This window comes from Haematobia irritans, chromosome 1, assembly GCF_050003625.1.
Source record: "Haematobia irritans isolate KBUSLIRL chromosome 1, ASM5000362v1, whole genome shotgun sequence".
Classification (NCBI taxonomy): Eukaryota; Metazoa; Arthropoda; class Insecta; order Diptera; family Muscidae; genus Haematobia; species Haematobia irritans.
In genome coordinates this window covers 250,791,736-250,813,274 of record NC_134397.1, presented here as the reverse complement: position 1 = coordinate 250,813,274, position 21,539 = coordinate 250,791,736, and the positions used below count along the sequence as shown (strand labels likewise).

Sequence of the window (21,539 nt, the reverse complement as noted above, 5' to 3'; positions counted from 1 at the left end):
GATTACAATACTTCGGTAGTCAAAATTTTATTTCAATAGACAATTTTGTCAATATTTTATTTCTATAGAACATTTTGTCAAACTTTTATTTCTATAGAGAATTTTGTCAACATTTTATTTCTATAGAAAATTTTGTCAATATTTAATTTTTATAGAAAATTTTGTCATTTTTTTTTTTCTATAGGAAATTTTGTCAATATTTTATTTCTATAGAAAATTTTATCAAAATTTCATTTCTATAGAAAATTTTGTCAACATTTTTTATTCTATGAAAATTTTGTCAAAATTGTATTTCTATATAAAAGTATGCCAAAATTTTATTTCTTTACAAAATTTTTTCAAAATTTTATTTCTATAGAAAATTTTGTCAATATTTTATTTCTATAGAAAATTTTGTCAATTTTTTTCTATAGAAAATTGTATCAAATTTTTTTTTCTGTACAAAATTTTGTCAATATTTTATTTTGGTAGAAAATTTTATCGAAATTTTATTTCTATAGAAAATGTTGTCAAAATTTTATTTCTATAGAAAATTTTGTCAATATTTTATTTCTATAGAAAATGTTGTCAACATTTTTTTTCTGTACAAAATTTTGTCAAAATTTTATTTCTATAGAAAATTTTGTCAACATTTTTTATTCTATAGAAAATTTTGTCAAAATTTGATTTCTATATAAAATTTTGCCAAAATGTTTCTTCTATAGAAAATTTTATCAAAATTTTATTTCTATAGAAAATTTTATCAAAATTTTATTTCTATAGAAAATTTTGTCAATATTTGATTTCTATAGAAAATCTTGTCAAAATTTTATTTCTATAGAAACTTTTGTCAAAATTTTATTTCTATAGAAAATGTTGTCAACATTTTATTTCTATAGAAAATTTTGTCAAAATTTTAATTCTTTAGAAAAGTTTATTTCATTAGAAAAGTTAGTCAAAATTTTTTTTCTGTACAAAATTTTGCCAATATTTTGTTTCTATAGAAAATTTTATCAAAATTTAATTTCTATAGAAAATTTTGTCAAAGTTCTGTTTCTATAGAAAATTTTGTCAAAATTTTATTTCTATAGAAAATTTTGTCAAAATTTTATTTTCATAGAAAATGTTGTCGAAATTTTATTTCTATAAAAAAACGTGGTCGAAATTTTATTTCTATAGAAAATTTTGTCAAAAATGTAAAAATACATTTTTGACAAAATTTTATCTACAGAAAATTTCAGAAGGACGTGATTACAATACTTCGGTAGTCTTTGTAAGCGCACGGATGAAAAAGACTGTTTTTCATATGTTTGGCTATAAACATTATATGTTTGGAACACACATTTTTAAACACAATATTTTTGAGTGCAAGCATATACTGTTCATAAACTAGCATAACATGTTTGGGACATATATGTTAATATGTTAGAACATATTATGTTTGGGACATAAAATGTTTGTAAATATAATATGCTTGGATGCAAACATATATTAATTTAGAAATAGCCTATAAACATATATGTGTTTAGTAGCTTGGAGCGCTATTTAACAGGGAGCGATATTGAATTAAGTTGGTGGTTGTTGCTTGTTATTACAAAATTAACATTTTATTTTTCCTTGGGCAATTGATCAGCTATTTCTTTGATCCTTACAAACTGTGTGGTCCGCTGTTCGAATCCCCGTCCGGCAAAAGGTAAAATTAAAATAAAAAAATCATAAAATTGAATAATTTCTTCTACAATGTTTGTATTACAGAAAAAGGTGCTAAGAACTAAAAAATCTCGTGGAAGTGAGAAAGATGTCGGGGAATATACAATTGGGCAGAAACAAAATTTTGAGCATTCAGGTCGAAAACCTATGTTGTTAGCACCTATATTACCTGTTTATTTTCATAATTCATTATGATTGTAACTAAATAAATAAATAAATAAAATTTTGAGCACAATATTGTTTGGGAGAATTTTTTTTAAGCATATAATATTTTTGGGTGCAAAATGCTTCCAAACATATTATATGTTCACATAATAACATATTGTTTTTTGGAAGACAACATTATTGAATTTGGATGCAAAAATACAAAATGTTTGGAAATTAGACTACCCAAACATATATTGTTTAGACCAATATGCTTTCAAACATATTATATATTGGTAGAGATCAAACATATAAATGTTTGGGCAATACCCAAAAATGTAAAGGGTGATTTGTTAAGAGCTTGATAACTTTTTTTTTAAAAAAGACGCATAAAATTTGCAAAATCTCATCGGTTCTTTATTTGAAACGTTAGATTGGTCCATGACATTTACTTTTTGAAGATAATTTCATTTAAATGTTGACCGCGGCTGCGTCTTAGGTGGTCCATTCGGAAAGTCCAATTTTGGGCAACTTTTTCGCGCATTTCGGCCGGAATAGCCCGAATTTCTTCGGAAATGTTGTCTTCCAAAGCTGGAATAGTTGCTGGCTTATTTCTGTAGACTTTAGACTTGACGTAGCCCCACAAAAAATTGTCTAAAGGCGTCAAATCCCATGATCTTGGTGGCCAACTTACCGGTCCATTTCTTGAGATGAATTGTTCTCCGAAGTTTTCCCTCAAAATGGCCATAGAATCGCGAGCTGTGTGGCATGTAGCGCCATCTTGTTGAAACCACATGTCAACCAAGTTCAGTTCTTCCATTTTTGGCAACAAAAAGTTTGTTAGCATCGAACGATAGCGATCGCCATTCACCGTAACGTTGCGTCCAACAGCATCTTTGAAAAAATACGGTCCAATGATTCCACCAGCGTACAAACCACACCAAACAGTGCATTTTTCGGGATGCATGGGCAGTTCTTGAACGGCTTCTGGTTGCTCTTCACTCCAAATGCGGCAATTTTGCTTATTTACGTAGCCATTCAACCAGAAATGAGCCTCATCGCTGAACAAAATTTGTCGATAAAAAAGCGGATTTTCTGCCAACTTTTCTAGGGCCCATTCACTGAAAATTCGACGTTGTGGCAGATCGTAAGTATATTCATGATGAAATGTCAAAGCATACTGAGCATCTTTCTCTTTGACACCATGTCTGAAATCCCACGTGATCTGTCAAATACTAATGCATGAAAATCCTAACCTCAAAAGAATCACCCTTTATATGCTTGAAGCAAAATATGTTTGGGAGTATATGTTACAAAAGCGATTTTTTGTAAGGGTGCGGATATAAAATTAAAAAACAAAAAATATTTAAAATTGAGGAGTTGACCAACAAAATTTTATTTTCTTTAAAATTCAGTCTAAAGGAGCTCTTGACAATAATCATTCAATGGAATTTTTGTTGATATTTATTGAAAAGTTATTTTTCGCTCAAACAAATACATTTTTGTACTTTCTTAAAAATTATATTTTCCACCCATGATATAATAACCCAATCATTGTACATGAATAGTTTAAAAAAAAAATGCAAAGAGGCATCTTTGGCTCGGTAAACTTTTTTTGAGTGTAGCACTTACATTAGAATTCGCCATTGGGCCATTCCCCTATCTTATATAATTTTACTTTACAAGATCACATTGAATTTATATGAACCGATATTAGGACATATTGTTTGATCAAATCAATATACTACATAATAATAGATGTTATAATAAGTAAACAATAGCGGCAACAACACCAAAATCTACAACAAGTATTGAACAAAAAAACAAAAAAATGGCAACACGAATCCACTACCACTACAAGTCTGCAATGAGAGACTCTGTGAAATGCCTGCATTTGCTTTTCCAAAATCAGTTCCAAATGAAAAGCGGCGGAGTTTAAAACGCAAAAGAAAATCGTAGTGGAAAAATTCCAAAAAAAAAATTGCAAATCAATAAACGAAAATTAAAATATTATTAAATTAAGAAAATAGGAAGTTACACATTGTGGAAATTTAGAAAAAAAAAAAATAAATTAAAATATCAAAAATTAACAAAGTTTGTGTGGAATTTTCTTTTTTGTGTATTTGGTAATCAGAAAAAAAGTGTTCAAAGTGCGCATTGCATAAACACTTGATATTACGAATGTTTTCGCGAGGTACAGTGGTTCCAGGGTATAAGAGCATTTGTGTTATTTCTTCAGAGGGTATAAGGCGTGTCCGAAGTCTCAAACAAAAATGAGCGAAAACACAAAAATTATTGTGTCCATCCATATCTAAGGCAGTTTGGTTGCACTTCCTCTGCAAATATTGCAGATAAAACCTTTGTGCAATGCTCACAAAATACACAAAACTTGATATGATCACCGCAACTATTTAATGTTTATTTAGAGATTTATAGAGCGTAAAAATCATGTATTTTTTCTTCGTGAAAAAGTTTTCTAACGGAGACAAAATTATGATGGTAATAAGCTTTTAAAAGGTGTTTTTGTATAACATTGTGCCCATATGCAAAACAATTTATTGACAGTTTATCGAATGAATTTTTCATGGTAAAAGTATGCCTGAAGTTGTCTATAACTTTTTGTATATGGGGGTAAATATTTTAATTGTTATATAATTTGTAGAATTTTTTCTTGAAGATTTTCTACACAGAAAAAAATATCACCAATATTTCTTGAATAAAAATGTTATTTGAATTTTTAAATAAAAAACAAATAAGGAAAGTCTAAAGTCGTGGGGGCAGACTATATTATATCCTGCACCACTTTGTAGATTCACATTTTCGATAACATATCAAATCCGTGAATCCGTTCTGGCTTTTGGGGCCATATTAGTAGATATCGGTCGAAAGATATATATGGAAGCTATATCTAAAACTAAACCGATTTCTTCCAAAATCAAAAGGGTTCTATTCTGACACAAAACACATACTTGTGCCAAATTTGAAGTCGATTGGACTTAAATTGCGACCAAGATTTTGATCACAAAAATGTCTTCACAGACAGACGGACATGGCTATATCGACTCAGGGGCCGGCCCTGAGCGATATTGCCAAAGACACCAAATGTTTATATCGTCTCCTTCTGGGTGTTCAAAAGTGTGACGCAGGGTATAAAAATTAGCGATCGATATGATTTCCTTTATTGAGGAAATTTCAAAACAAAAATATGTTTTTTAAATTAATTTCGAATTTGAACCCAAAAAATATATTTTTCTATGTACTGATAGATGAAGAGTTGTAATGAGAATCAAAATGTATATATTTCGATTTTTTTCAATTTTAAATAGTACAATTTTCCATTTTTTTTTTCAAAATTTGATTTTCGACTTTTGTAAATGTCGACTTTTCGTATTTACGAAGAATGTCGATAAAAATATCGGTTAGCCGGCTTTGGTCACTCATTAGTCGATCTTCATCATTTAAATTCAAGAGTTGATTTTGAAGATTACAAAAAGTCGACTTCAACTTTTTTTTGACAAAAATTCAATTTTCGACTCCTACACTAAAACAAATATTGACCTAATATGAAAGAGTACTCTAGAAAAAAGACAACGGAATTTTCTATAGCCGATTTAACTTTATTTTAGTTCATGAAAATTAGTTGATTTCAGTTCAATTTTACTTATTTTAATTATTTTTTGCTTACTTTAATGACGTAAACTAAAAATGAGAAAAAAGTTGTATTCAAATTAAGTACAGATTTTTGCTAAAATTAAAATAGTTCATACTTTCCTGGTTGAAGTTTGCTGAAACTAAGTTCATAAGTTTCTCAAATGGGTCAATTTTACTTAAGTTGGGTCTGTCTAGAACTTCATAGAGCGCTAAAGACATTTCAACAATCTTTAATTCCAATTTTTTTCTTCCAAAATATGAAATATTATTAAACAACAGAAAAATAATTTTTAGTAATAAATTTTCTTCATTTTGACAAAAATTAATAACTTATTTGTATCATGTTGCATTACTAAAATATCTTAGTTAAAATTTTCTAATATAAACTTACACTGAAAAAACAGTGAACCCACCAGGAAGAAATATTTGGGTTAATTTTAGAAAATTTAGATTATTTTTAGAAATTTTTAACTAAACAGTATTACAAACGATGACATCACGCCGATATCCCAAAAATAAGTAACTATTTTTCGACAAATTCAAGAAAACTTATTAGACATAAATAATTTTGTTTATCAATTGTTAAAGGAAATTTTGGAGTTTGAGGTAAAAAATTGGAGTTCAAAATTGCAAGAATGTCTTTGGTGCCATACAAAGTTCAAGATGGGCACTTTTGTAGTAAAATTTACAAACTTAAATAAATAATGAACTATTTTGTGAGAAGTATGAATTTAGTAAAATTTTATGCTTCATTTGTGTATAACTTTTCCCATTTTATAGTTCATTTAACTAACGTACCCAAAAAATTATTAGAGTAAAGCAAACTTTCTCCAAATATAATAAATTCCATGAACTAAAATAAAGATAAATTGGCTTTAGTGAAATAGAGGGTTCATTTTTTTTATTTGAGTGTAGGTTTTCTACGACAAAAATATTTCTATAAATTTCTTATTTAGATAAGTTAATGATCAAAGTTTAGAAAGCTCGATTTCTTTCGTTACTTAGCATTGAGTACATCAACATAAAATCTTGGAACCACTGTACATAGGTAACGTTAAGCGGAATTGTAAACAAAACGAACATAAAATCGAATAAAAGGTATCGTGTAAATTCGGAAAAATATTATCTCCACGAAATAAATGCGAGTCGGTTCCTTGTTGCGTTTTCTTTCTCAAGCATCTTTCACTAATATTGAGCGTTAGCTTTTACTTGCAACCTAAAATACTCTCACTCTCTTTAGTGTGTTGAGAGTTAAAACTCAAACTATGGCTTGGCGTCGTACACTGGAATTTGTGGCTGCTGTGGCCGCCATAGCTGTATCTATTGCTTTGCTTGCATTTGCAATATCGGTCACTAATTTCAATCATCCGGGAAGAAAACCAAACCAAAACAACACTACTGACCAACAAAGCTATGAACCACAAAAACACCAACTGGGAAATAACTCTGAACAACAATTGTTAATTGGTACAACAGATGTGCCAAATTCATTGGAAGCGGCAACATCGTCGTTGCCATCATCAACTAAATCATTGTTATTTTTCATTACAACACCAACGCCAGCAAAAACCGCTTCAGTGGTGACTCCCACCACCCCATCGACTACTACTGCTACAATTTTACAGTCAGATTCATCTGTTCAACCATTGGACAATGGACATTTTGACTTGACCACCGTTAAATCGCCGCATGTAATACCGGTGACATCGAATAGCATTCATGTCGATAATGATGATGATTGGGATACCTTTGAGTATCCCATTGTTTCTACAACTTCCGCCTCGTTGGATCCTTCAACAATAGAGGTATGATTATATTTATAGATCTACCATAGTATAAAGTGAACTACTTTACGCGCGTAGCATAAAAGCATTCGAGTTGTTTGATGGTTTGTCGTTATTGTTTACTATTTCAATTAGTTTTTATTAAAATAGGCAATTTTTGTATATTTCAGTTACATAATATATGTATGAGTATATAATATAATATGTTGATTTGTAATATCATTGATATTAATGAATATACCTGCAGAAACTAATTTTATGTTATGTCGAGTTTATTGCTTAAGTCTTTCTCTCCTTTGGTGAATACAACGTTCGTTTCCTAAGTCTTTTACTGTATAGTGGTGACTTTTCTTTCTTAGTGATGCAATCAATGAATTAATGTTTAATAAGTTTTTACTTAAATATGACAACAAATGATGGTTTAAAATTTTATTACAACACTGACAAAAATTTTAACAAAATAAAAAAGAAAATATGTTTTATTTTATTGCAAAAAGCGAAATAAATGACATGTTTCTTCAAAATACTTATAAATATATTAAAAATTATGCTATTGTTTGTGTAAGGAATACATGTATTAGAACTGTAAAGACTTTGCTAACCAGGAATCTATTAGAAAAAGGTTTAATAAGGATTGAAGGCATTCAATTAAAATAAAAAAAATGTAGTTGGTACTTTATAACAAGTTTTAAACTTCATTTTAGGTAATCTCACTTCTACCCAGTTAGTTGAAGTTTCAAGAATCTTATGAAAATCTATAATTTTGAACTCTTTTGCAGTTCATGCCAGTAATTAAAATTACCCTACGGGAAATTGGTGTAGATTGCCACTGACGGACATACGATTATCAGACAACATAGTACGAATGGTTTTCCCTTCTGATGCGATTCGTTCCAAAAAGGAAACATATTACCAATATGTTTCCTGCGAGACTGGTTTATGAGTAACTGTCTATGGGGTGCTCCTACTAAATTTTCCCAGGGCGTATCCTTTGGAATGAGTCCAAGACGTGTCGTAAAGTGTAAATTTACCCCACCAATGACAAACCCATTTTAAAGTGACCGGTCCCTTCCATACGTTTTGACCAGAACTGGGACTGGTCCATACACACCAGGGACTAGTTCTGTACTGGTCCTGTGGATGATCCATTTCCCGTAGGGTAGTTACTTAAAGTGAAATTACAAAGATTTTGTCAGTTTTTCGTTCCACTAACGAAAATTTTACTTACACATATTACAAAATATTTTCATGCCATTCAGTTCAATTTTATAAAAATAATATATAAATTACTGGGTTTTTTTTTTTTTTAAATGGTAGTAAAATGACCATGATTTGGCACTTAAGACAGTATTACCGTCATTAAGATAATTTTATTTATTTATTTATATATAATACTAAAATTATGGTAAATATAACATTAGCATAAAATAGAAAAAAAGTATTGGCAACTGAGGTCATCAGCTTTTTTATATTCTATCGGATGTACATTCTAATGTTTTTGTACATATGTCCTTCATATCATAACATTGCTTCGATCGGCTAAATTTTTGTGGAAACAACATTTTGCGGTAGCAAAATGCTGATGGCCTCAGTGCCATCAGCTTTTTTACTGTAGTACACGAAACTTCTACCAATTTTAAAGAAATTTTCCACGATTAAGGTGAATACTAAACTCGAGTTTATTCCACGATAGATTTATATTTGACTGGAACAGTACAAGTAGTTATCGTTGGGCCTTCCAGCATTTAAATGTGAATACATCTTTTATTTCTCGTAACATTGTATGTTACCGTGTTACTGGCAGTGTTTGGTTTGGCTAGGTGGCAGCCCGATGTATCAGGCTCACTTAGACTATTCAGTCCATTGTGATACCACATTGGTGAACTTCTCTCTTATCACTGAGTGCTACCCGATTCCATGTTAAGCTCAATGACAAGGGACCTCCTTTTTATAGCCGAGTCCGAACGGCGTTCCACATTGCAGTGAAACCACTTAGAGAAGCTTTGAAACCCTCAGAAATGTCACCAGCATTACTGGGGTGGGATAATCCACCGCTGAAAAACTTTTTTGGTGTTCGATCGAAGCAGGAATCGAACCCACCAACTTGTGTATGCAATGCGGGCATGCACCACGGTGCGCCAATTGGTTACTTTCATTCTTTTACTTGCAGTATACTCTCTAGGTCTCTCTTTCTAAATACATACATATATGTTTATAGGCTATTTCTAAATTAATATATGTTTGCATCCAAGCATATTATATTTACAACAATTTTATGTCCCGAACACAATATGTTGTAACATAAAATAATATATATGTCCCAAACATGATATGCTAGTTTATGAACATTATATGCTTGCACTTAAAAATATTATGTTAAAAAATTTTAGTTCCAAACATATAATTTTTACACCCAAACATATTAAAAACAATTTTTTTCTTCCGCGCATATGATTATATTTTTTTTAACTGTTAGAAAAAATTATTGCTGATAAACTGTCCAAGAGTTCATGCAATCCATTCATATAATATTTTACATATCGTCTCATTCAAAAAACACTGAGCTTCATATTACATAACATACAAATTTTAATATTTTGAAAATAAAAAATACAAAAAAAAACTATAAAAATTGGCTATTACTACCATCCACCTCATTTTGATTTCATTCCATTTTGCAGGAAACGACAGCATGGAAAACCCTGACATCACATCCAAATTCATTGGTACAACTTCTGCCATCGCGAGCAATGCGTGTTGTTCAAGAAGTTGTTAGATCATTTCGTGTGAGTATTTAAAATTGCAAAAATTCTTATATAAAAAAAAAAATATTTATTAATTGATTAAACTGATAAAAATTACAACATGTTTGAGATATAATTAAAACTAATTGATAAACCACCTTAGTATATTCTATCGGATGTACATTCTAATGTTTTTGTACATATGTCCTTCATATCATAACATTGCTTCGATCGGCTAAATTTTTGTGGAAACAACATTTTGCGGTAAAAAAATTATTCAATTTAAATGACATTACTACACGCGTGTACCTGACCAACAGTCATGGCATTTTGAGGTTATTACGTTGGTATGGTAAATCTAATATGCGGCTGTATAATTTTTAAGTGTATAGTTTCATAGTCTTTTTTTGGTTAACTGACACGAAGTGTTACCAAGTTCGCACAGGAAAATAGAAATCACAAGTCAAACCATGCAAGTTCAAAAAGGCATACAATCTTACTACAAAGCAAAAATGTTAGACTTGAAAGAGCAATGAAGTTGACACTTTAAGTGATTTTCAATCAGATGTTATGCTATTAGCCTCCGCTGATGGCCATTCTCTAATCATTTTCATTGAAAATTGGGATAAATGCAAATTCGACTCAATATATAACACAAGGGCTGTCAAATTGCCAGATTCCAATCCATTGGACTTTTCTATTTGAAAGGTATTCGGCAACCCTAGTGTTGCAAACTGCCAACTGATAGTTCTGTCGGAAAGCTCGACATTTTTGAGGTTATACGTACTCTGAACTTTTTCACATAGGAACGAAATTTGTGTTGTTTACAGAAACTTAAAAGATTCATTTCGCCCAAAAAAATGGAATGAAATGATGTATGATTTTTTGTGCAATTATTTCGACGTGGATAAACTCAACAACAGTGCATCAATGAACAAAATTAAATTTTGTTGATGAAGTTCCGTCAAGGACCAGTGTTTATCGATAGTATGATGAAATCAACCAATTTTGTAGTTCATTCCACGGCGAATTTCCTGACCACTCGAGCCAAAAATAATCTACCAAAATTTGGAAAAAAAAATTACCAAAAAACTACAAGAAAACATTTCATTTTTATAGCAAAAATTTTATTTTTATAGCAAAATTTGCCAAAATTTTATTTCTATAGAATATTTTGTCAACATTTTATTTTTATAGCAAAATTTTGGAAAAATTTTATTTCTATAGAATTTTTTTGGCAAACTTTTATTTCTATAGAAAATTTTGGCAAAATAGAAATAGAAATAGAAAATTTTGGCAAAATTTTATTTCTATAGAAAATTTTGTAAAAATTTTATTTCTATAGAAAATTTTGGCAAAATTTTATTTCTATAGAAATTTTTGGCAACATTTTATTTCCATAGAAATTTTTGGCAACATTTTATTTCAATAGAAAATTTTTGTAAAATTTTATTTTTATAGAAAATTTTGGCAAAATTTTATTTCTATAGAAAAATTTGGCAAACTTGTATTTCTATGGAAAATGTTATTTCTATAAAAAATTTTGGCAAAATTTTTTTTAAGGAAATTTTGGGAAAATTTTACTTCTGTAGGAATTTTTGGAAAATTTGTATTTCTATAGAAAACTTTGGCAAAATATTATTTCTATAGAAAATTTTGCCAAAATTTCATTTCTATGGATAACTTTATTTCTCTGGAAAATTTTGACCAAATATTATTTCTATAAAAAAATTTGCCAAATTTTAATTCTATAGGCATTTTTGGCAAAATTTTATTTCTACGGAAAATTTTATTTCTATAGAAAATTTCGACAAAAATTTATTTCTATAGAAAATTTTGAAAAAAGTTTGTTCTATAGAAATTTTTATTTCTGTAGAAAATTTCGTCAAAATTTAATTTCTATGGAAAATTTCATTTCTATCGAAAATTTTGACCAAATTTTATTTAAAAAAAAAATGGCAAAATTTTATTTCTATAAAAATTTTTGGCAATTTTTTTTTAGAAAATAGAAAATTTTGGCAAAATTTTATTTCTATAGAAAATTTTGTGAAAATTTTACTTCTATAAAAATTTTTGGGCAAAATGTTATTTCTATAGAAAATTTCGCCAAAATTTTATTTCCATAGAAAATTTTTGTTTTTATAGAAAATTGTGGCAAAATTTTATTTCTATAGAAAATGTTGTAAAAATTTTATTTTTAATTTTTGGCAAAATTTTATTTCTACGGAAAATTTTATTTCTATAGAAAATTTCGGCAAAAATTTATTTCTATAGAAAATTTTGAAAAAATTGTGTTCTATAGAAATTTTTGGGAAATTTTTATTTCTATAGAAAATTTCGTCAAAATTTAATTTCTATGGAAAATTTCATTTCTATAGAAAATTTAGACCACATTTTATTAAAAAAAAAATGACAAAATTTTATTTCTGTAGAAATTTTTGCCAAAATTTTATTTCTATAGAAAATTTTGGGAAAATTTTACTTCTATAGAAATTTTTGGCAAATTTTTATTTCTATACTAAATTTTGGCAAAATGTTATTTCTGTAGAAAATTTTGCCAAAATTTTATTTCCATAGAAAATTTTTGTTTTTATAGAAAACTTTGGCAAAAGTTTATTTCTATAGAAAATTTGTAAAAATTTTATTTCTATAGAAATTTTTGGCAAAATTTTATTTCTACGGAAAAATTTATTTCTATAGAAAATTTCGGCAAAAATTTATTTCTAAAGAAAATTTTGAAAAAATTTTGTTCTATACAAATTTTTGGGAAATTTTTATTTCTATAGAAAATTTCGTCAAAATTTAATTTCTATGGAAAATTTCATTTCTATAGAAAATGTTGACCAAATTTTATTTTAAAAAAATGGCAAAATTTTATTTCTATAGAAAATTTTGGGAAAATTTTACTTCTATAGAAATTTTTGGCAAAATTTTATTTCTGTAGAAAATTTTGGCAAAATTTTATTTTAAAAAAATGCAAAATTTTATTTCTATAAAAAATTTTGTTTTTATAGAAAATTTTGGCAAAATTTTATTTCTATAGAAAATTTTGTAAAAATTGTATTTCTATAGAAAATTTTGTTCTATAGAATTTTTTGGCAAATTTTTATTTCAGTACAAAATATTGGCAAAATTTTATTTCTATAGAAAATTTTCATTCGTTTTGTTATTGTTGGTTTTTTTAAGCTGAAATCAAAAACAACAACTATGTTATAGACAATTTTGTCAAAATTTTATTTCTATGGAAAATTTTGCTAAAATGTTATTTTTCGGGAGGTTCAAGTGTAGTTCACGTTGGGTTGAGTGAATTACCCGAATTTATTCTGATTGAATTTTAGAAAAATTTTATTTCTGTAGAAAATTTTGACAAAATTTTATTTCTATAGAAATGTTGGCAAAATTTTATTTGTATCGAAATTTTGCCAACATTTTATTTCTATAGAATATTTTGAAAAAGCTTTGTTTCTATAGAAATTTTTGGCAAATTTTTATTTCTGTAGAAATTTTTGACAATATATTATTTCTATAACAAAATTTGGCAACATTTTATATGTAAAGAAAATTTTGTTTTTATAGAAAATTTTGTCAAAATTTCATTTCTATAGAAAATTTTGTCAAAATGTTATTTCTATGGGAAATGTTGTCATAATTTATTTCTATAAAAAAATTGGAAAAATTTATTTCTATAGAAAATTTTGGCAATTTTTTTTTTTTAATTTTTGGCAATATTTTATTTCTATAGAAACTTTTGGTAAAATTTTATTTATATAGAAAATTTCGGAAAAATTTTATTTCTATAGAAAATTTTGTTATGCGCTCTACGTTTAATATTGAACTCCAGGTTTAATAATTTTTAATTTGGTTTTCCTTTTTCCTCTCAACTGTCGTCTTACTATGATGCTTCATTATTTATTTGGGCCACCTCATAGTAGGAACAAAATAACGCCTGACGAGGAACAAAATAACATTATAAAGTCATTATTCACAAAATCCATAATATTTGGTTATATTCAAAAAATGTTTCTTAACAATCTCATTCGAAGACTTTGTGGCTTTTCTAGTTCACAATTAAAGTAGCTGCTAATTTTGATTAACAGCTACTTAAGCTGTCGCCCAATGACATATAAATGCTACAAAATATTAAATCATCAATAAAACGTCAGTGGGTTGTAAGTGATGACCTTCAATTCAATATTATAATTAATTGTATATTCAAAGCAACGATATCAACTACTAATTTCCACCAACTACAGACATTTACCGAAACCGAAAAACCTTTTGAGACTTTATGTAATATTGCTTAGACAAGTTTTTCACCAGCATTTTCTGACCAGTTTTCATTTCTTTAAGCCAAACACATTGATCGACCCGCCGCCAATTCAAGTCGAATGCATGCTGGTGCAATACTCTACATATTCGTATTGAACTTCAATCATAAACGAAAGCCAAGAAAAGAGAAGAATAACAACAAAAAAAAATATTTAAAAAAAATAGCCGAATGAGTTTAACCAGTGGTTCTCTGAACCATACGGTTTACGGTTAAATCACTTGTTTGGTTTGTATAGATTGTTAACTTTGTATCTTTGAATGAACCGTTTACCAAATTTCAATGGACATCGAAAAGTTGTCTGTTTATGACAGCCATTACAGACATTGACACAGAATTTTATTTGGACAAATCAGTTTGTTGGCCGTCTAAAGTATCTACTTATGGTAGTGAAGTTCGATTTTAAGTAACCGATCCCAACTTCAGAGGTGATCGTGAATTAATACCAATTACTAATGTAAGCTAAGCTAAATTAAAATAAAATTAATTTTTTTTTTAAATTTATATTAATTTATTAATATTTAATTTAATACAAAGAAAAAATCCAATATTTAATTGAAATTACTTCAATCACGGGAATGATAGCAACAATCACCGAATAATTGATCCAATAAAATTCATAATTGATTCAATTATTTTATGTGATTGGTTTATATTTTCATTGAAAAACTAATTATTTAAATCAATTAACATTATTAATATTCTTCTTTCAAAATTTTAATTGAAAAAACTGAGGAAAGTCTTAATTTTGGGTGGGGTCGACTATAGTATGTTATGCCGTGCACCATTCTGTAGATCTATATATAATTGGGAGCTAACAGGTTGGCTGATAAGTCCCCGGTCTGACACATAGATGGCGTCGCTAGTATTAAATGCATATTATTTTTATATAGTACCAACCTTCAAATGATTCGTGTCAAAATTTGACGTCTGTAAGTCAATTAGTTTGTGAGATAGAGCGTCTTTTGTGAAGCAACTTTTCTTATTGTGAAAAAAATGGAAAAAAAGGAATTTCGTGTTTTGATAAAAAAAAACTGTTTTCTGAAGGGAAAAAATACGGTGGAAGCAAAAACTTGGCTTGATAATGAGTTTCCGGACTTTGCCCCAGGGAATTCAACAATAATTGATTGCTTTGCAAAATTCAAGCGTGGTGAAATGAGCACGGAGGACGGTGAACGCAGTGGACGCCAGAAAAAGGTGGTTACCGACGAAAACATCAAAAAAATCCACAAAATGATTTTGAATGACCGTAAAATGAAATTGATCGAGATAGCAGAGGCCTTAAAGATATCAAAGGAATGTGTTGGTCATATCATTCATCAATATTTGGATATGCGGAAGCTCTGTGCAAAATGGTGCCGCGCGAGCTCACATTTGACCAAAAACAACAACGTGTTGATGATTCTGAGCGATGTTTGCAGCTGTTAACTCGTAATACACCCGAGGTTTTCCGTCGATATGTGACAATGGATGAAACATGGCTCCATCACTACATTCCTGAGTCCAATCGACAGTCGGCTGAGTGGACAGCGACCGGTGAACCGTCTCCGAAGCGTGGAAAGACTCAAAAGTCCGCTGGCAAAGTAATGGTCCGTGTTTTTGGGATGCTCATGGAATAATTTTTATCGATTATCTTGAGAAGGGGAAAAACCATCAACAGTGACTATTATATGGCGTTATTGGAGCGTTTGAAGGTCGAAATCGCGGCAAAACGCCCCCATATGAAGAAGAAAAAAGTGGTGGGCTTCGAATTGCTTCGCCACCTACCGTATTCTCCAGATCTGGCCCCCAGCGACTTTTTCTTGTTCTCAGACCTCAAAAGGATGCTCGCAGGGAAAAAATGAAGAGGTCATCGCCGAAACTGAGGCCTATTTTGAGGCAAAACCGAAGGAGTACTACCAAAATGGTATCAAAAATTGGAAGATCGTTATAATCGTTGTATCGCTCTTGAAGGGAACTATGTTGAATAATAAAAACGAATTTTGACAAAAAAATGTGTTTTTCTTTGTTAGACCGGGGACTTATCAGCCAACCTGTTATATATAAAAGTTTATGTTCCCATATACGAGTACAAATGTTTAAATCTGAACCGATTTGGACAACATTTTTTACACTTCTACAAAATCTCTAGACTTAAAATTTAAATCGCCTAATGCCCTAGGGCCGATCAAAATGTAAGTAATAAAGTATGCGAAATGTTTAAATCCTAAGCCATTTTCCAGCGATTTCGCAACGACGGGCGATACATATGTGTTAGAGGTATAGATAAATTTGGGTCAGTTTAAAAAATTTTCCGACTTTGCAGGGGCCATTTTACAACGAAATGGGCTAGATCTAGTCACGATAAATTGAGGCAATATTTTGCAAAATCGGGTAATATTTACAACGTTTTTCCAAACCTGAAGAAGCAGTTGATGTGTTCAGAGTTCATGTTTTGGAGATACCTCAATTCGATTGGCAAAAGTGCTTCGACAATTGGTTCAAACACATGAAAAAGTTTAATATAATAATGGGGAATATTTTTAAAAAATAAAGCGATTTTCAATGATTAACATTTTTTCTGTTCTCTAATCTCAATTTTTTTTCCAATATAAAGACAACACAAATTTGAAGTCGATTGTACTTAAGCAGCGACCTAGACTTTGATTACAAAAATGTTTTCACATACAGACGGACATCACTAGATCAGGGGCGGCCCTGGGTATTATTGCTAAAGACGCCATCTAGCCTTCTTACAAACACCTTCTTATTCGTCCGTTTCAACTTTCTTCATTGTGACCTAATAATTTCTTTCAGTTTGGTAATGAATTTCTCAATATTATATATAGGTGTCCTCATGGACCACCTTGATGATCCCGTCATACTTTGATTTACCATGACAATTAACCGCTATTTTTGATGTCAGAATCCAAGTCAAATTATCAGCAGTAGTCTTATGTCGTTCCGGAACGAACTAGTTCCAATGAACGGTTCACTAAAAGGAACGACTGTCACTAGTTCCATCTCTTTCGTTTTCATCGTTCCTTTTGTAAATTAGTTTTATTTTCAATTTACGCTCCATCGTTCCTCGGATCGCAGTTTGATTTTTTTACTTCTGTTTGAGCTATTTGCCAATTCATTCATTTTGGCGCGTATGTATTTAAATCTATTTAATAGATTCATTAATTCCATCTCAGGCTCTTCACAAACGACAAAAAATCTTAATTTCGTGCAATGAATAATTTTGCACAGAGTATAGTATTATTCAATCCATCCAAAAAGTTTGGCTTCCTGAATTTAGTTACTTCCTTAAATTTTCCATTCCTTTAATTTTTTTCTTACTATATTACTATAAACTATTTGAAGTAATTTCACTCAATTTTCCATATTTTTGTATCTTTCAATTGACCATGAACTTTGTTACACAAAGTAAACATACAATGTAATGTCTGTCTTTAGTAGATGACAGTGATGACAAATATACAAATCCGGAACGAAAATGAACGATGGAACGATTTGAAGGAACTAGTTCCTTTGTACAAAAGGAACGATGAGTCCGAATCACTACGGTGAACGATTTTGCCCAAGACTAATCAGCAGGAAGAACTCCTCCGAGAGCCTTTTAAACCTTCGCAATCTGTTTGGTTTTACTAATACAAATTTCAAAGATATTACAATTAGATAGCAATATGTTATTTCTGCACTGCCATACACCACTAAATTTTATTAACCATATGTTAATGTACAGTTAAATAAATTTATTTCAACGTACACTCTATCCATGCAAGTACACAAAAGTGGTATTCACAAAAATTCTATCGAAGTGTTAAACAAATAAGAACATTCAACTTCTAAATGCACTTCACAAGTAAATTCGAAGTAGTAGTAAAACAAACTATGTCAAGGTAGGTGACACCTTAGTAACTATCTCAGTTGCGAAACGACAATTCTGAACATACCTCTTTTTTGACAGTCAAATTTTTGGCAATTTAATTAAGAATATATGATAATTTCTTGCCAAAATATTGTTTAAATATAAAATCTTCTAAATGAATGAAAATGGCAGATGTGTGTCTAGCTATCATTGAGTTTTGGTCAATTTAGATTTGTACAACGTATTTATTCGAAGGTCATTAAAATTTGATCAAAATACTTATTAATTTTTTTTTGTATACTTTTTTAATTTCAGAAAGATACTCATGTTGTTGTAACAACAAATGCTGGTAAAATACGTGGACGTTTTCAGAAATTCCGTTCAGGTGAACGAGGGGGCTACTACAGTTTTAAGGGTATACGCTATGGACAAGCACCGGTCGGAGAAAGAAGGTAAATTATAAATTAAACTGTAATGAAGAGTCCTTTACAAATATGAAGCTTGCCTTTTATTTGGCGGGATTGGACAACCCTAGTGTTGCCATCTGCCAAATTACAGCTCTATCGTAAAGCTTGACAGTTTTGAGGTTATACGTACTCAGATCGAGCGTTATTTGTGTTATTTACAGTAACTTAAAAAGATTCATCTCACACAAAAAATGAACATTTCGTGAACATTTTGTTCGATTATTTTTTCCAACTTTCCACGTGGATTAACTCAACAACAGTGCATCGATGAACTTAATTCAAATTTTGGCGATGAAACGCTGTCAAGGACGAGTGATTATCGATGGTATGGTGAATTCGTAATTCACTCCAAATGATTTTGAAAGTGAAGGCCGTCCAAAATCAATTGTTGTTCCAGAAGCCATTGATGCTGTGCCCCAAAGGATATTGCAAAATTGTCATGCCACCGTTGGTACAATTTTACCAAAAATTTTAGATTTTTTGACTGTTTGGTAGATTTGAAGAATTCTCGATGTTTTGGTAGATTTTAAAAAATTCTCCCCTCCAACTGAGTAATACTTCAATTTTTCAGAAAAGCAAAATTTTGACCAACAATACCAGCATCGCATATGGAAAGCTAATATATGTCAGGACGCCAGACTAAGATTTCATTACAAAATCTATCAATCGAGCCATTGACCAGCACAAGCCGGTGAATTTTGCAAAATATTCCTCTCCAACTAAGAAGTACTTCAATTTTTTATAGAAATAAAATTTGGAAAAATTTTTCTATAGATATAAAATTTTGACAAAATTTTCTACAGAAATAAAATTTTGACAAAATATTCTTTGGAAATAAAACTTTGACAAAATTTTCTATAGAAATAAAATTTTGACGAAATTACCTATAGAAATAACATTTTCACAAAAGTTTCTATGGAAATAAAAATTCGGCAACATTTTCTATGGAAATATAATTTTGGCAAAATTTTCTTTAGAAATAAAATATTGGCAAAATGTTCTATAGAAATAAAATTTTGACAAAATTTTCTATAGAATTTTTGGCAAACATTTCTATAGAAATAAAATTTTGACGAAATTACCTATAGAAATAAAATTTTGACGAAATTACCTATAGAAATAAAATTTTGACAAAAGTTTCTATAGAAATAAAATGTTGAAAAAATTTGAAATAGAAATAAAATTTTGAGAAAATTATCTACAGAAATAAAATTTTGACAAAATATTCTTTGGAAATAAAACTTTGACAAAATTTTCTATAGAAATAAAATTTTGACGAAATTACCTATAGAAATAACATTTTCACAAAAGTTTCTATGGAAATAAAAATTTGGCAACATTTTCTATGGAAATAAAATTTTGGCAAAATTTTCTTTAGAAATAAAATATTGGCAAAATGTTCTATAGAAATAAAATTTTGACAAAATTTTCTATAGAATTGTTGGCAAACTTTTCTATAGAAATAAAATTTTAACAAAATTTTCTATAGAAATATAATTTTGACAAAATTTTCTATAGAAATAAAATTTTGGCAACATTTTCTATAGAAATAAAATTTTGACAAAATTTTCTATAGAAATAAAATTTTGACAAAATTTTCTATAGAAATAAAATTTTGACAAAATTTTCTATAGAAATAAAATTTTGACAAAATTTTCTATAGAAATATAATTTTGAAAAAATTTACTATAGAAATAAAAAAAAAAATGCCCCGGTAGCGTATAATCAAGAAATTTAATATTACTCATACGTCCACTGTACCACTCGGGAAATATTGCTCACATGAATTTATGTATCATAGCCTTTTGTAATTCTAATAACAAACTTTCATTTGTTAATATTTATTTTTCTGCAGATTCCGAGCAGCCGTACCCGAAAAAAGTTGGTTGGGTATTCGTGATGCATCCCGAGAAGGAAACAGTTGTCCCCACAAGAACATGATTTTAGATACATTCAAAGGCAATGAAGATTGTTTGTTTTTAAATGTTTTCACCGTAAAAATGCCCAAAGGAGAGTAGTAAGTTGTATTTAATAATGAATAAAAAATAAATTATATTAATTCATATAAAATTCCTAAGAGTCTCTAATTAAAATTTGTTGTTTCTAGCAATCCTGAACTACCAGTTATGGTGTGGTTTCATGGCGGTGGTTATTCCTTTGGTTCTGGCAATACATTCCTCTATGGTCCTGACTATTTGGTTGCTGAAAATATTGTTCTAGTTACATTAAATTACCGGCTAGGTCCCTTAGGTTTTCTAACTGCGGGGCCTGATGCTCCAGGCAATCAAGGAGTGAAAGATCAAATTTTAGCCCTAAAATGGGTACGTGATAATATTGCAGCTTTTGGAGGTGATCCAAATCAAATTACAATATTTGGAGAATCAGCCGGTGGTTCATCAGTGCAAATGTTACTTTTGTCACCAATGGCTAAAGGTCTATTCCACCGGGCTATCTCAGAAAGTGGTTCTGCTTTAAATCCTTGGGCTATGGGAGAAAATTCGGGAGCCAGAGCTGCTAGATTAGCTGCAAATTTGGGTTATGTTGGACCAAATAACACCAAAGAGATTTTGGAGTTCCTAAGAAGAGTTCCCCCCATGAAATTGGTAGAGGCTGCTCCCACAACCCTTACCGAAGAAGATTTCCGTAATAATATTGGTTTGCCATTTGTACCAGTCGTTGAAGGTTATTGGAATAAGCCGGGAGAAGAACCGATTTACTATGAAACACCTCTGATTACCGAGAGCCCTCAAGATATGTACGATCAACATAGGTTCCATAAGAATATACCATATATGGCAGGCTATAATACCCATGAAGCTATGTTATTTATTAGACGTAAGTTTGATATTATTCATTTTTTTTTTTTGCATGAAATGACAT

General features: G+C 29.6%; 1 protein-coding gene across 5 annotated transcripts in view; it reads left to right on the top strand.

Annotated features, from left to right (window-relative positions):
* LOC142220108 (esterase B1) overlaps positions 1 to 21,539 on the top strand; it is a 77,564-nt gene that overhangs the window by 47,982 nt on the left and 8,043 nt on the right. Inside the window, exons 1-6 of one of the 5 annotated variants that reach the window (XM_075289056.1) lie at positions 3,747 to 3,959; positions 6,725 to 7,289; positions 9,950 to 10,054; positions 18,508 to 18,644; positions 20,515 to 20,676; positions 20,767 to 21,494. In XM_075289056.1, coding sequence (XP_075145171.1) covers positions 6,750 to 7,289; positions 9,950 to 10,054; positions 18,508 to 18,644; positions 20,515 to 20,676; positions 20,767 to 21,494 — 1,672 coding nt within the window. In that variant the 5' untranslated portion in view covers positions 3,747 to 3,959; positions 6,725 to 6,749. Of the gene's footprint in view, positions 1 to 3,746; positions 3,960 to 6,507; positions 7,290 to 9,949; positions 10,055 to 18,507; positions 18,645 to 20,514; positions 20,677 to 20,766; positions 21,495 to 21,539 lie in introns of those variants that run through there. The other 4 variants (XM_075289048.1, XM_075289073.1, XM_075289065.1 and 1 more) reach the window with 4 other exon arrangements.